Below are 16,493 nucleotides of genomic sequence, written 5' to 3'. Positions count from 1 at the left end.
AAAACTCTACAAAGAAACTCTATTTGTTCAACCTGAACTCGGCAATGATTACACTCCATAAAAATACTTTTGTCCATCATCAGTTCTTATTGTCTTTAAAAACACTTTTCTTTACAGCACTTTTCTGTCCATCAACAGCAGCAATTATTGTAAAATTAAACACATTTCTTTACAAAAAAACAACAAAAAAAACACTTTTCTATACAACAACAAAAAACAGAAAACACACTTGAAAATACAAACACTTGGAACTAGCACAGTTGAACTTGATTACAGTGAATTTAAAGGTGGGATCCCCCCCCAGGGCCGCGGGGCCAAATGCTGGCCATTCGCGGGCGGGACCCCCCCCACCCCCTGGGCGGCTGCGGGAAGGGTCCCCTCCCCCCCTCCCCGGGAACCGCGGGGGGAAAATGGATTGTACACAATAGTTGTCCGGTCACTGCTGCTACAGGTTAGGTTAAGGTTGGGTTAGTGGTGGTTAGATTGGGTTAGATGAGGTTGAGTTAAGGTGGTTAGATTGGGTCAGGTTAGTTAATTTATGTACAGGTTGGAGCATTTAATTTATGAACGGGTTGAGTGGTGGTGGTGGTTAGTTGGTAAGTGCTTGGGTTAGTTCAGGTTAGGTTAATTTATCCAGACCAAGTTGATTGCGATAGTCTATGCATTCAACTCGGTCTGAAATACGATAGTGGCCATGAGGCAGAACACTCATACCATTCTCGAGCACATAGACTTTGTCGGATATACATGACATTGCATTCTTTTCCACTCTTACAGTATAATTTCTATACTGTAGAGAGCGAATTGCAAGCACTTGTGCTCTTGGCACTAGGCTACTTTCTACACAGTCTCTGTACACACTCATGTTGAAATTGCTCTTTAAAAAGTGTGTAGGCACCCCTTTACACGCCTTCTTTTCTTCCCCACGATGAGGTTCAACGCAATAGACTTTGGGGCCCGGGAACAACCCCCTGGATATCAAATCACTCCCCGTCTCTGATTTTAACATTAATAGTTGGTTGGGGGCTTGAATTTTCACCAACTCGGGGTAGAGAGATGGATTCCAGTTGGTGAAATCCATCCGCGAGCTGATGTGTTCCCCCTTTTCTAAATCACCCAATAAATCTTCAGTCCCATTTACCTTTAACAGCAGAGAATCTGTATCACCATAGTAAACTTGAACCTCCCCTCCCGTGGCCATTGCACCTTGCACAAATTTTAAAAGAACGATAACATGAGCTTTTTTGAAATTTCCAGTACTGAACTGCCGCCTGCTATATTTTTGTTCAGTACCACATTTCGCTTTCGCCTGTGTAGGAGAACCGTGCGAGTCTCTATGCTCGTGAACGATGTAAAATTGGGGTCGGCAATAATTCGTGCACACTCTAGAGGGTCATTCACGACGTCGCAGCGAGATCTATTACGAACGCTTTCACACATTTTGCCAAATTCTGAATTTAGAATGAGCTTATATATTTCCTTCTCCACCTTTGAAGTTGCCCTAGAGCGTTAATCGACAAAGGTGTTGATAAATTTTTTCAAATATGGTCGCTTATTTAACTATAGGACCCTGTGTATTTTGGTGTTTTTGAAACCATTGTTCACCATCCAGTGCAAAAGATCATGGTGAACACCGATATTCTTCATAGGGTCCAAATCAGCAATCAGATTTTGCTTGGAGGGAGTCCAGTGCATCCCCATCTCCTCAACCAATGAACGATTGTAGGGGCTCAGAGAGTCCTTGCTCACGGGCCGATTGATACAGGGAACAACAAAATCTTTGACTGAGTCGTGAAGCGCCAGCGGACTGTGACCGTCAACTTGAAAGAACCATCCGTGTGGCCCGTTGTCCTCGACGGCGGTAATGTCGGGGAACACACAAGGATTCTCAAGCCATTGATAGTTCCCACACGGCAACGAGTAGTTTGACATTGCCGAGGAGTACAACTAGTTTTTGTCCAACAACACTGCATTTGACCTTACACCGGTGCTGTTTTGTCCGTCCGAATTGGTTAACAAGACCTGATCCCCAAGAAAAACATACCCTCCCCTCATTGAACGCTCTACAAAAAGGTGCTGATATATATCGGTGATCAGGCCTATTTCCTCCCTGATAATTTTTAAAATTAAATCCATCACTAACTGGGGTGTGGAAAAATAATAGCATATATCTAACCCGAACTCTGAATAGATTTGGTCTGTGTTCTTACAGACTATATCCAACAGAGCTAGAACTTCACTGGCCAAGTACAGTCTACAATAATCCCACCCATTTTTACAATCCCCCTTGGACCACACCTTCTTGGCAAACTCATACTCCTCGGCTGTGCATTCACTGTTGGTCAGTGAATTGTGAAAAGCTTCAATTGGAGGTAGTTTCACCTCACTTAAGCGAGCGCCAGAACAGTTATAGTCGTATGCGTATATACCTTTGCAGGTCAACAGGTCATACATTTCACTGTCTGGAAAGTGCTGTTTAAGCAAGGGAAAGCTATCAAAATTGTCGCTTTTTTGCAGTTGAATCAATTGACTCAATGCCTTGGGAAAAAAACTAAAGGAATCTAAAAACCTGATTTTATTACAGCACGTATGCCCATTATCCACTGCCTGCCATTTCAGTTCGAGAAGCAACACCTTCTCGGCCGATTAGGGAATAATATTATAGGTCAATGAACTATTTACCCATGGACTATCTACTCCCCCTCCCTCTCTGTGCATACGTGCCAGTGCTGGTAAAATAAATTTTAAGTCATACTTGGAGTTGTGAATAAAAACAGGGATAAAAAACTGCTGGCTAACAATTAAATTACACGATTGATGCGCAACCCCCCTAAAATTACTACCCCCGAGGATATATCCTGCCACAAGTGATTATGATCTCTGACTTTCCCCCTCCCCCTCTTTTCCCTTTAGCCCCCTTATCCCCCTACTCTGCAAACTCTCCCTTACTAACCCAACATATTTTTTGATTTTTAAAAGCGAGACAATCCTCTGCAGACAGCACCAATGGATAATGTGTATTTATCAAACGAGAAATAGCACCATTAGCCGTGCCAATCAGTTTAGTCCGTGTCTTGATCTTGCACTCCCTCTAATCTAATCTTTCTCCTATTTATAACAACTGCATGGTGTTAGATCTATCTCTTTGAGCGTGAGCATAGGACACTACAATAGCCTGATGTTCTTTGATTCGGTTTGGAAATTGGGGGTCTTTCACCTCCACAAGCTGAGATTCACAGTCTAAGGATATGTTTTCGTTCTGGAGGAGGGTGTTTAGGAACTTTTTGAAACGTAGACTGGCCCTATCCCCAGAAACCGTCTCCATTGTCTGATATCCATGCCTGCTACACTGCTTCATATGATTCCATAGTTTTATATCGCTACGGAATCGTGACAGGCATGTTGGACAGTAGAAACGTTCCCCACTATGCTTACCACCCCCCAGAACTCTATTAATGTCGGTAATCGGATTAAAATGGCCAATTGAATTGGCAGGGTCACTAGGTGGGGGTGTGTATAACAGCCAAACCCAGTGTCTGACCAAATCAATTGACGAGCCCCTTACAGGGAAGACCACCCCCTTCTTTTTTAAACGAACCCCATCTTCAAATTCAGTTTCATACTGAACCACAGTAACGTCGATATTTAAGTGGGCATTAGCCCTTTCAAAAATATCAATGGATCGAAGCGTTACTGGGTATTTCCCCTCTAAACAAGAAAAATCTACAATGGGGAAATCGGACCCATCCTTCCCATGTACAGCCTAATTGTCTAAATTCGTCTTGGTAGCGTCACGTGCTAGGGGCTCGAATGCTGATATGAGGAAAGCATACCGGAATTACATTTGACCTGTTTCAAAACAGATCCGCTGGACACCTTTACAACCTTCTAGATCTGGATTATATTTTAATTCTACTGCCCTCCCTCCCCCAGTCCCCCCGCTGAACAAAAAATCATTCTTTAATTTAAATAAATTTACCCTAAAAATTTCAACAAAAATAACTATAGACCCACTACCATTTTCATTAAAGTTCTCAAGATGCGTTATAATTTGATCTACCCAATCCATGAAAACATCCTCAAAATTTTCTAAATTCGAATAAACCAAACGCATCTCGGAATGTACATAATGATAATAAACTTCACTTTTCCCCTCATTTAAATAGAACACTTTTAAAACAATAGAAACCTTAATTGAATCCCTCCCCCAAAATTGAACTTGGTTCTCCAGAAGTGCATGAATTTTATCTACATATTCATGCACAATTTATACAGGTTCAAAAACAAAATTTCCCCCCAGAAGTGAATTCAAAGGATCCCCACACGTCGCAGTGACAACAACTCGTGCATTTAAAATTGTGGTGGTCAATTGAAAATCGGGGATAGTTGTACCCCCCTCCCCCGCTTGGGGATTTACCCCTCCCCTCAGGGGGTCAAAAATATCTGGGGCATGTTCCACTTCAGTTGTTTGAAGTGGACTCGTTAGGGTATCGAAGGCTGGAGGAGGAGAAGGGTTCCCAGTTAATTCATTTAAAAGCTCTAGTGTATTTGGGCTCAAGTCCCCCAGCTCAACTGTGCTATTATCTACATTAAAATAATCAACTAAAAAATCATCAATATTAGATGGTACATCAATGGAATTAATAATACCGTGCCAGTCACTGATGGCTGAATTGTCTTGAATGTCATGAATGGTGTCCTCTCCTTCACTCGATGGTGAGTAGGGGACCAATGCACCAACCTATAAATGAAAAATAGCTTATTTTCAATGTGTTACCGCTACTGTTAAAATTCGGATTATTATTGCTTAATAGCATTTGGTTAATTCAACTGAAAGTTCCAACTTAAAATAATCTAAGATATGACATAGAAGGCGGCAATTTGTTCGTTTTATTTTCATAGTGTTCAAATTTATTTTTTTGCAGGGCTTTTCGGGCCCGCGGCGCATCCTGTGGTGCTTCTCTGGCCCACAGCGCATCCTGCAGCGCCTCCCACAGCTCTTCCCAGTCCCCTTTACATAATGCCCATCAAAATTTTTCTCTAATTCTCGCGCGAGTGGTCCAGAATTGAACCATTAACTCGCTTTCCCCCTCACTAAAATAGAAATATTCAGTGTAAATTAGAACGCCAATATGTGACAAAGGGAATAATATCTCTCAAAACTATGTGAATGGAAATTAAAAGGGCTAGTGTCCTTTTTAAGCGACCAAAAAGATTCGAGGGCAACTAGGCTCCCCCCTTTTCAGCAATGTCATAAATAGCAATTATTTTTGGGGGTATAACTTGTTTCGCTCTTACATGGAATTCCAATTTCCTAATTTTGCAGACAATTCACAGCTAATACAATAGAATTATGTTAAAAGCATTGAAAAGTCTAGACTTCGTGGCCTAACCGTCACTAATGATAGAACAGGAAAAGGGGTTGAAACAGATCTATTTATATGCTTGTGTGGAGAGCTTATGTCAAAGATTAAAGCAAGATAATATTCAATTGTAAACGGAATAGCATTTTGAGTTTCAATGGTATCTAAACTATATGTGAAGCGATAGCGACAGAAAAAATAGTGGTTTTTTTGATAAAAAATACATTTAGATATGTAATAGTGGTTAATGGCTCGCAGAGATAAGTTTATATTGGGATTGAAAAGGACTAAAATATTGGAAGAAATAGATAGGTAGGAAAAAAATGCTTACATTTGCAAAATCCGTCTGGACTTGGATGTCGGATGGATCTGACATATCATGCTGGAGGGTAACCTCCTGATCTATTGTTGATGGGCCAGCTATTAGAGGTCCAAGGAGAGCGGATGTGCTTGGGATGTCACATTCCAATACGGCTTGGGTAGGCATCACTTGTTTTGGGGTTGGGCCAGCATACTTAATAATGGATGGTCTCAGTTGGGGGGCTGCCTCGTCATCTCTTGGTTTTTTTACTTGGAGATGGGGCGCATTCTTCGCTATTTGCGCTACTCCAAGCTCTCTTTGATGTAGGGACCGCCAATTCTTCATGATTTGCCTTAAAGAAGAGACAAAAATTAATATCAAATAATTTCCCCATTTATTTTAAAGAATGAAAATTATTGTACATAATTTTGTCTAGAAAAACATTTATCGCAAAGAAGTAAAAATTTCGAAATGTTATACGCCCAAGAATCAGAGGGAGGCTTTAAATTAGATCGTTAACACACAGCTTATAGGCCTAAATTTGCAAACATAGGTTAAAATATACACATAATATAAGCTTCTTGCAACTCCCAATGTACACTATGTTTTCATTTTACAACAAAGCTGTTAGAAGCGATGTATTGCCCCCTCCCTTTTACGTAATTTTATTTACAGCGAAGCTGTTAATAGCGATGTATTGCCCCCCTCCCTTTTAATTAGTTTACTTTACAACGAAGCTTTTTGAATCGATGTATTGCCCCCCTCCCTTTTAAATAATTTACTTTACGTCAAAGCTGTTAGAAGCGATGTATTGCCCTTCCCTCCCTTTTATAGAATTTACTTTACAGCGAAGCGGTTAGACGCGAGCCATTGCCCCCTCTCCCCCCTTTTACATAATCTCATAAATATATTGTTAGACCTTAATTTGAAAATAATCTGTTTCACTTCTCCAAAATAGAGCATTACGTCTGTGCTTAATTATTGCATCATAGTGTTTTAATTTTGACGGAAGAACAGTTCCATTGACTTTGGCCGCTGCATTCGTAAACACAAAGGGAAAAGGGGATGATAGCTAATTTTAACCTCGCACAGGAGTCTTGTGTCAAAACAGAGCGGCATTTTCATTAAAAATTGACAGAAGTCAGTATACACTTTAAATCACAATAGAGAAAGGCTAAAATTTAACGAAAAGATTATTATTTCCATTTGCGAGAATTTGGTTGTAAAACAGTGAGGGGGGGGGTTAGGTTTCGAGGGTAAAAAGAATAAATTTACGTTTTCATAGCGAGTATAAAGATTGTAAAGTGATGTTTGTATTGTATGGGGGGGGGGAGATTTAACTGAATAAACGATAGGGTGAGCAAGGAAAATAATTTTATTTGAAAATAAAAAAAAGAAATTTAACGAAATCATAATTATTACCATTTGCGAGAATTTGGCTATAAAACAGTGAGGGGGGGGTGTTAGGTTTTGAGGGTAAAAAGAACATATTTACGTTTTCCTAGTGCGTATAAAGATTGTAAAGTGATGTTTGTATTGTATGGGGGGGGGGGAGGGATTTACCTGAATATACTAGATGGTGAGCAAGGAAAATAATTTTATTTGAAAATAAAAAATGAAAATTTAATCACATTGCTAATTGTGGCTGCCAAGGCTTCAAGTTCATCAAATTTATCCATTGTTGTTTCAATTGTGTCACAATACTTTCTGATAATTTAATCACAATACATGTCCGTTATATACGAAATCTCAAGGGTGAATTGTTATTTAACGATGAAATCATATGTAACCAGCCCTCTGATTGGCTGAGAATGGGGGATGTATCCGACTCACTGATTGGCTGAGAAGGAACCATGTGATCCAACTGTTTCCTGAAAACTCATAACATTTGCCTAGAGCAACAACAAGAAATACTATTTCTGGATCATAACATTTGCATCGAGCATGTACATGTCCAAAACAACAACAAATGCTGTTTTCTATTTCCGGGAAACTCATACCATTTGCCTAGAGTGTGCACTTACAACAACAACAACATCAACACCTTTGGAAATTTAGGTCATTGACCCCATTAACCGCGTGTTCTCCCTAGGGACTCTATGCCCATATATGGTGTGGGGTCACGAGTAGAACCCCCCTTTCTACTTCCGCTAAGGTTTCAGTTTTATCTCAAGCCTTAAAAATGAACGCAATGCAATAAAAGTATAACTCAAAATAACATATATAGAATAATATATGCACATAACACGGAACAATTAATCAAAATTGCATATTATGAGTTGAGGCTCACCCAAATGATGGGCCAGGGGGCTCACCATTCCGCAATCTAAGAAATCAATCCTGCAATAAATGAAAATATGAAGTATTTTCAGTATTTTAACGTCTTCCACAACTCAGACGGTCCAACATTCTACAGTCCAATGAGTCTGTCTAATCTCCTAAATCGGGAACGGAGGAGATAAGTGAAGTCCCGCCCCGTATTGGATGAGTCTCCAACCTCACCCTCTCCCTCTCCTACTGTCTAGGCTAAAGTTTTCTTCCTTCTGCAAAATACGCCGCTCCCCCTCCTGACACTTTAATAAGGTAAAGATTTGTATCCGAAGAACACACAGTAAATCTATTATGATTTTCCAATTGTAAGATTAAAATACATACTCTGTGATAGATACAAAATTGTTTTGGCACACAAAATCCTATTAAGGTCTTTTCCAAACAGTCGTGATCCCTTTGTGTCTGCAAGTGAAATGGTCAAAACACCCTTATTGGAGCTATTTTTTCAATTCATTCATTGTTGCCAATCGCTGTCCACAAGTTATGCAAGCTGTCTATTGTTCATATATAAGGTTTTTATCAAAGAGGTAATCGTATAGACTTTGAAAAAAGCCTCATTCAATTTAAATTGAAAGTTCTAGATCCGTTTTTTAAAGTCAAGAATAATCGGACAGTAAGCCCCCCCCCCCTCCATGCAATAAAAACTTAAAACTTTTTGCAATCAAAAACGAACAAAAATTAAATAAAAAAAAATTTCCTAAAAATAATTTTTTAAAATAAAAGTAAAGGCAAATTTAAAATTATGTTAAGGATATAAAAATACATTTTAAAATTCAAACTCAAAACGACCAGAAATTACTATTGAAGAATAAATGAAACCCAAAACGAACAGAAATTAAATAAGCAATCATAGCGAAAAACATACAACAAGTAATAATATAAATGAATAAATAGATTTTAAAGCGAGTAATGCTTAGATTGAATATGAAAATCAAGCTTAAAACGAAAAAAAATAGTTCGATATTAAAGTATGAATGAACCTTAAAACGAACAGAAATTAAATAAACAATCAATGCGAACAGACATACAATATATAGTAATGTAAATGAATAAATAATTCTTAAAACGAGTGAAACCTAAACTGAATATGCAAATCAAGTTTGAATCAAATAAAAACAACTACAAACATGAGTCTGGATATCGCCTCACTGCAGAAGCCTAAAACCTACTGCGTAATTGGCGCTTTACTGAAAACGAATTATATTACAAATGTCGTCTTTTGTACTTAATATTGAAAATAAATATTAAAATTACAATAAAATTTTGAACTGATGAGCTTCCAGCAATTAATATCATTATACATCAAATATTCAGTTTAATTTATTAATTCTTTCCAAGATTGGTCTAAACAAATATAGTTTCACTACAAACAAAATTTGGATACTGCCCCCTTCTTTATCTGCAAAAACCAAAGCCTTCTGGGTCATTGGCACTTCACTGAAAATGAATTACTCTTATATTACAAATTTATTCTTTTCCAGTTCTTACAGCATTGAAAATGAAAATATAAATTACAGTGAAAAAAAATCTTGAACTGATGGATCTTTCAACAATTAATATCATTATATATCTAATATTCAATTTGATTTTGTTTATACCCTCCAAGACAGTTCAAGACTCGTATAGTTTTCAGTAAGGTACCAATGACGCAGTAGGTTTTAGACTTTTACAGTGAGAGAAGGAGGTCATACCCAAACTCTTGTTTCTGGTGATTTTTGTTTGTTTCAAGCTTAATTTGCATATTCAATTTAAGTTTCACATATTCATTGATTGTTTATTTAATTTCTTTTCGTTTTAAGTCTCATTTATACATTAATGGCAAACTATTTTTTTCGTTTTAACCTTGATTTTCATGTTAAATCTAAGCATTACTCGCTTTAAGGTCTATTTATTCATTTATATTATTACTTGTTGTATGGTTTTTGCTATGATTGCTTATTTAATTTCTGTTCGTTTTGGGTTTCATTTATTCTTTAACAGTAATTTCTGGTTGTTTTGAATTTGAATTTTAACAGGTATTCATATCTCCTGAGCTTAAGTTTAAAATGGCCTTTACTTTTCTTTGAAATAGTTAATTTTCGGAAAGTTTTTTTTAGTTAATTTATTATGAAACACTGATTGTTTTTTAGTGACAATCTTCTGTAAAATTCGAAAATATTAGACATTAGCTAATTCGGTATACCACAAAAGATATGGAAGATCTTGCTCGACATCGATCTAGATAATTGCACATAGGATTCTGCAAATTTATTAATATAAATGTTATATCCCCTATTTTTCTTTCTTTTTATATAAATTATGAATTATATGAGGAGACTGCCCCTTTTCAATACCTCGCTCTTTACGCTAAGGTTTTTCTGAACTTTAAAAAAAGACAGCTTGTTGTTCTAATTAAACGGCCCTTGTTTTTCAGCGGTCGTTCTTAAAAAATCGGGACAAAAAGTCAAACTTTAGCGTAAAGAACGAGTAATTGAGAAGGGAGCACCCCCCCCCGCATATAATTAGTAGTTTCTGTTTGTTTTAAGTTTTGATGTTGCTCCTTACTTTCAGTTGGAAAAAAAAAGTTTTTATTTAATTTCTTATCGTTTTTCAATAATGCCGGGAAATCCGGCTCCACCTCAATGGGAAATTCCTTCTCCTCATGGACAATCCCTCCATGGAAAGTTATTCCCACGTAAAATCCCCGTCTCCCGCGAGGAAAATTCCTCCCAGAGAATTCCATTCTAGCTGAATATTCTCCTCGAAAAATTTCTTGTTGACTTTTCCAGGTGTAATTTTTTTTTTAGTGCACTTTCACTTGGAAAAGACTTTCATTTGAAAATATTATTTTTAAAATAATTCTGGCAATCCCCTCTTCCGTGGAAAAGTTTCCCCGCAAATATCCCCCCCTAGTAGAAAATTGCTCTCATAGACAATTCCCTCTGGAGAATTTATCCCGTGGAAAACTCCCCCATGGTAAAACTCTCCCGTGAAAAGTCCCTCCTCCTACGGAAAGATACTCTAGACAAATCCAACCCAGTGAAAATTCCCCCCGCCAGATGATTCTCCTTACCATCTCCACGCATAAAATTGAGTCAGCAAAGAGAAAGTAAGACTAATAAAAAAGAAATTCGTATAATAATTCTGAAGAATTCCCCCAATTTATAATTTCGCTGGTAAAGTTCACCCCCCAAAACTTCCATCGTCATGGAAAATTTTCGCCGTGGAAAATCCCACAGAAGAAAATCCCCCCCCCCTGTACCCGAAAAATTTCTGAATACTTCCCAATAATAAATATTATACGTAAACAATGGGCAAATTTCATAACTTAGAGACCTTTCCCCAGGGACTGTGGGGGGTCTTTTTATTTCCAAAGCCATAGCTATTGAACCTTTTAACTATGCTAAACAAAATAGCTATCTCAAAATATAGATCGGACGACTTTGAGGAAAAAAGGGGGTGGGAGGAGGTCTAGTTGCCCTCCAATTTCTTGGTAACTTAAAAAGAACACTAGAACTTTTAAATTCCGTTCGAATGAGCCCTTTACTGATATTCTAAGACTATTGGTTCAATGCGATCACCCCTGGGGAAAACAAACAAACAAACAAAAAAACAAATAAACGCGCATCCATGATCTTTCTTCTGGCAAAAAAAAACCCATAAAATTCCACATTTTTGCAGATGGGAGCTTGAAACTTCTACAATAGGGTTCTCGGATACGCTGAATTTGATGACGTGATTTTCATTAAGATCCCTTCACTTTTAGGGTAGGTGTTTTCTCCTTTTTTTGCGAAAATCAGGCAAATTTTCTCAGGCGCGTAGCTTTTGATGGGTAACACTATACTTAATTAATTTTGAATATTTGGAATCACCATAATAAGTCAATTCTTTTGATATATCTATTAATATTAAATTTCAGTTTTTTAGAGTTTCGGTTACTATTGAGCCGTGTCGCTTCTTACTTACAGTTTGTTACCACGAACTATTTGATAGTTTTAGCAAATTTAATTAGAGCTATGTTAAAAGAAGTCAACCGAAGCGAAACCTCCCCAGACGATAAATTACAATACTGATGCTTGGAAAAATTAAGCTTTATTGAAAAATATAAGTTAGGACAGTTATGCTACGCTTGGTATCTGTGGCTTTATCCGATTGGAAGCATGGTAAATAGCCTAATTTTAGGATTCTTTAAATTTTGTGTATTTTGAGTTTTAAGTAAGCCAATTATTGTAATTGTGGTTTTGTATTGCAGCCCATATATTTTTTGATGACGCCTTTGCTGCTGTCGACTTAGATCCGAAAACAAAGGAGCATATTGTGAACAGTTACGTCAAAAATTTCATAAATACTGTCGATGAGGCTGCAACACACGTGCATGGTGTTCATATGAGAATTAGAGCTCCGAAAAAGGTCCCTACTCCATACGGTGGTCGTCTAATTTATACCCTACCTGGAAAAACCAAAATCATCATTCACTTGAAAGATAAAGACAAGATTCGACACAAAAAACGCTGGAGTCAGGTAGATTTACCTTCCTTGTAGCTAATAAGCTTTTATAGCATTTCATTTGTTATACAGCTGAATAATTGGTCTCCAATATTTTTCTACAGCTGCTTCAACTTTGACAAATGATTGAAACCTTATATTGAAAAATTATCCAGGCATAGATATGAGCATACAGTTACCTTTTTTCCAATAGTAGACGTTTGAATCAATCCCTATCCACTGTAACTATTCATCATATTCCCATTTACCATTTGTTGTAAATCTTTCTTTTTCCTTGCAATTCGTTCAAACTTAAATGCCAAACAGCTTCAAAAGAGGTCATTTCTCTTTCCTTCGTTTTGTCGAGGAGGGGCACTTGGTTTCTGGTTACAAAAGTTGAACGCCTATGCCATGTTTTGATCAAAATAAGTCAAAGAGGTCCTTATCGTTTAAACATTTCTCTCGATCGAGAGTCTAAGCTAACCCTTGAGTGAAACTCCTTTGAACCAAAAAAGAAAAATTCCGCTTTTTGTGTACTCCCTTTTATTGCTTATGGCTCTTGATAAATTCCATCTTTTGCTTATTGCTTCTGCCTCAGGGTTATCCTCTAAAAATATTAAAAATATTTACATTCTGCCAATTTAGTTCAGTATCAAGTTACGGGACTTTTCTGGAGTGTAACTCCACTCTCCATAGATACTATTCTAAACATTCTTAAACAAAAAAGACCTGTTCTAATGATCAAAATACTACGAATCTTATTTAAAAATATTCTATTTTTGCTACTATTCTGTGTTTTGTTTGGGATTCGTGGTTGTGTAAGCATTTTGTACTTGCTAAACACAATGGAGGACAAATACGAACTTTTTGTAAAAAGATGTACGACAGGAGAACATGTTATTGGGAAAGAGGATGTCCGCTAACCCTTTTCCGTTTGCACTATTGAGTATCTGCCTACTAGATGAAGTTTGCTGTTTTAGGAGGGAGATAAGGGAATTCTCGCAAACATTCTTAATTCAATAAAGACAAAGCTTTACGCTTCGATAAGCTTTGGTAATTTGACGCCTAAATTGGATTCACAAAAGGGGTAGGATTGAGGTTTTGGGTATGGGTTTTTTGGCTGAAAAACACCTTTTGAAATTCAAGAGGAATATTTTCTTTGCCGTGAGTTTTATGTAACCAAAATAGTTTTTTTTTTTAACTTGAGTGAAAAATTAATGCAAGAACTGTGAACTGTTTCCAATTGACTTGTATGTATTTCTAATTTATGTTTCCTTGTCAAGAAAAGGATAATTATCGCTAAAAATGAATGGAAATTTGTGCTGAAAAGCTTCAATCATTTTAATTAAGTATACGCTTTTTCGTTCACCGTTTTAAAAAAGAAGAAAAAAAACAGGGTCGATAGTAGACATAAAACTACTAATCAATTTAATAATTGTGTATTTATGTCAATATTTCATTGGAGACTACCTAAAACATTGGCTAAATAAAACATTTGTTTGTTCTGTGTCTTATATAGATGTAGTCTAAAATAACCCAAATTGAATCCATGATTCTTTTAATTTAAATGTTTTCAATAGTGTATGTATATGTACTACTTACTTGGCTATAAGCTAATGGACCAGCCAATTGACATAAACAGAAAAGAAATAATTGCTGAGAATACATATCTCCTTGCCCTTGATGGTGACGTAGATTTTCAACCTGAAGCTGTGCGTTTGCTTGTCGACTTGATGAAAAAGAATCAAAAGCTTGGAGCAGCTTGTGGAAGGATCCACCCAACTGGCTCAGGTATAAATTTATTTTGTTAGCTCTAGGATTAGTTATCTGGTTTGCATAGTCACTTATTTTGTTGTCGTCTCCGAATACGATCTTGTAATTATTTCTGGTCCCATTCACGGCTCATTTGCGAATTGCTAAAATTGTCATGCTTAGTAGCCATATAAATAGTTATTTGTGTCTAAGGGAGAGTTAGAAGATAAGCGACAGCGAGAATCAAAACGTGTCAAAATTGATAATAATAGCGATGAGAATTAAAATGGTGATTATTGGCAACCCCCTGAACTATCAAACGTGATAAGACCAAGAGATCACCCTGAAAAAAATTAAATTTACAACGGATGAAAATCAACAATTTGGACTATCAAATGAGAAAAGACTTAAAAAACGAAATTTTACAAGTGTTATAAATGATAATTCGTTGGAAGAAGAAGAAGTCTTTGTCCCACCACCTCAAAATTTAACAAATCTACAACCTGGACCGTCATGTAAAACTAGACTAATGAGGTCAGCTGAAGTACAGGGTAATAAAAATCCAAAATGAAGAAAAAAGAAAAATTGGGTTAGAATGTTCTCGACAGCAGAGACAAAACGTGCCAAAATTGAAAATGATAGTTATGATAATTGGGTTTGGGATTTTGACATGGATAAGGTCATCAGTGCTTACCATGCCTTTGTTAAAAAAAGAAAAATTTCGGCGATATGTATTTCATAGCGACAAAAAACAAGCCAGGGCAAAAGTCGACGTCCAACATTTTTATAAAAGCTCCAAGCAATGCAATAGCTATATATAACGACATTGTAGTTTATAAGGGCGTTAGCCAAGAACCTGATACTGCATCAGCCTCTGTTAAAATACAAAGGTTCGGCGTTATGTTTTTCCTAATAACAAAATATAGGCCACGGCAAAAGTTAAAGGTCCAATAACAAAGAAACATAATTTCACAAAGGCGCTAATTCTAATTTAAGGCCATTTAAAATGTTTAAGCTGTTAATTTATTAAACTTAAGCACGGACAGATAAATGTTAATAGAAAACTGGCTAATGTGAGAATCGCAACAGATAGATAAAGTGGCATGGAACAAATAACATCAAGAATCACATTGAATTGTAAACGAAATTTTGAACAGGTGGTTGGAAACTTGAAAATACGTATTTGTTGTCTATAAAGCATTAAGAAATTAAATGATATGATGCACGAATCTAAACTGTTAAAGCAAAAGGCGTGGAAAAAAGTTACCGATGCAAAAAATGGACAATGAAATCTACGTTTGGAAGGAACAGCGATAACTGGCCACAAAAATTATCCGAATAGGTCAGGAATTTAAGAAAGAATTCGCATTTTTTACATGGTTGTTTTATCGAACCTGTGGTTTTTTGTCGGCAGTTAGAAGACAAGCTACAATGAGAATCCATATAAAAAAGCCCGCCTCGTGGCGAGTGCCGGGGCCCTGGCGGCGAAGCCACCGGGATCCTTGTAGTATATATATATATATATATATATATATATATATATATATATATATATATATATATATATATATATATATATATATATATATATATATATATATATATATATATATATATATATATATATATATATATATATATATATATATATATATATATATATATATATATATATATATATATATATATATATATATATATATATATATATATATATATATATATATATATATATATATATATATATATATATATATATATATATATATATATATATATATATATATATATATATATATATATATATATATATATATATATATTCACATAAAAAAAACGATCTAGATAGGTCAGAACTCTGAGAAAAATCGTTGAGTCTGAACTTTTGTTTTTGCAAATGACGTCATGTACTATTTAGTACATTATATAATCATATATGGCATCATGTAAGTATTTTGTTATAAGATATCATGCATAGCATATATAAGATTTTTGGGTTTCCAACGCAACAGTTATTTATGTAATATAATGTTTGTTGGAAGGCCCAAAAAACGAAAATTTGCAGTTGCAGTTACTATAAATGATGATTCTTTGGAACCAACACTTGAACTAACGTGTCAAAAATGAAAATGAAGAGCAAAGACACAAAAATGGACATGTGACCCAGCCCCCCCCCCACCCTCTCCTCTAAAGAAGTATTGCTCTTATAGAAAAGAACCGGGCTGGTAAAAAGGGTCTGGGGCCACTGGCAACCAATTTCAACCAGAGAAAGTTAACGTCGG

At 36.3% G+C, this 16,493-nt stretch overlaps 1 protein-coding gene across 1 annotated transcript in view; it reads left to right on the top strand.

The window, feature by feature from the left end:
* The window catches only part of LOC148946850 (chitin synthase chs-2-like), an 88,463-nt gene that overhangs the window by 23,098 nt on the left and 48,872 nt on the right, over positions 1–16,493 (top strand). The window contains exons 4-5 of the mRNA XM_089096668.1: positions 12,227–12,495; positions 14,040–14,250. Coding sequence (XP_088952794.1) covers positions 12,227–12,495; positions 14,040–14,250 — 480 coding nt within the window. The remainder of the gene's footprint in view (positions 1–12,226; positions 12,496–14,039; positions 14,251–16,493) is intronic.

This window comes from Artemia sp. Qi Xiang Cuo, chromosome 11 (genome assembly GCF_049724085.1).
Source record: "Artemia sp. Qi Xiang Cuo chromosome 11, ASM4972408v1, whole genome shotgun sequence".
Taxonomy (NCBI): domain Eukaryota; kingdom Metazoa; phylum Arthropoda; class Branchiopoda; order Anostraca; family Artemiidae; genus Artemia; species Artemia sp. Qi Xiang Cuo.
The sequence above is the reverse complement of the archived record's forward strand: the minus strand, read 5'-3'. Positions and strand labels throughout refer to the sequence as shown.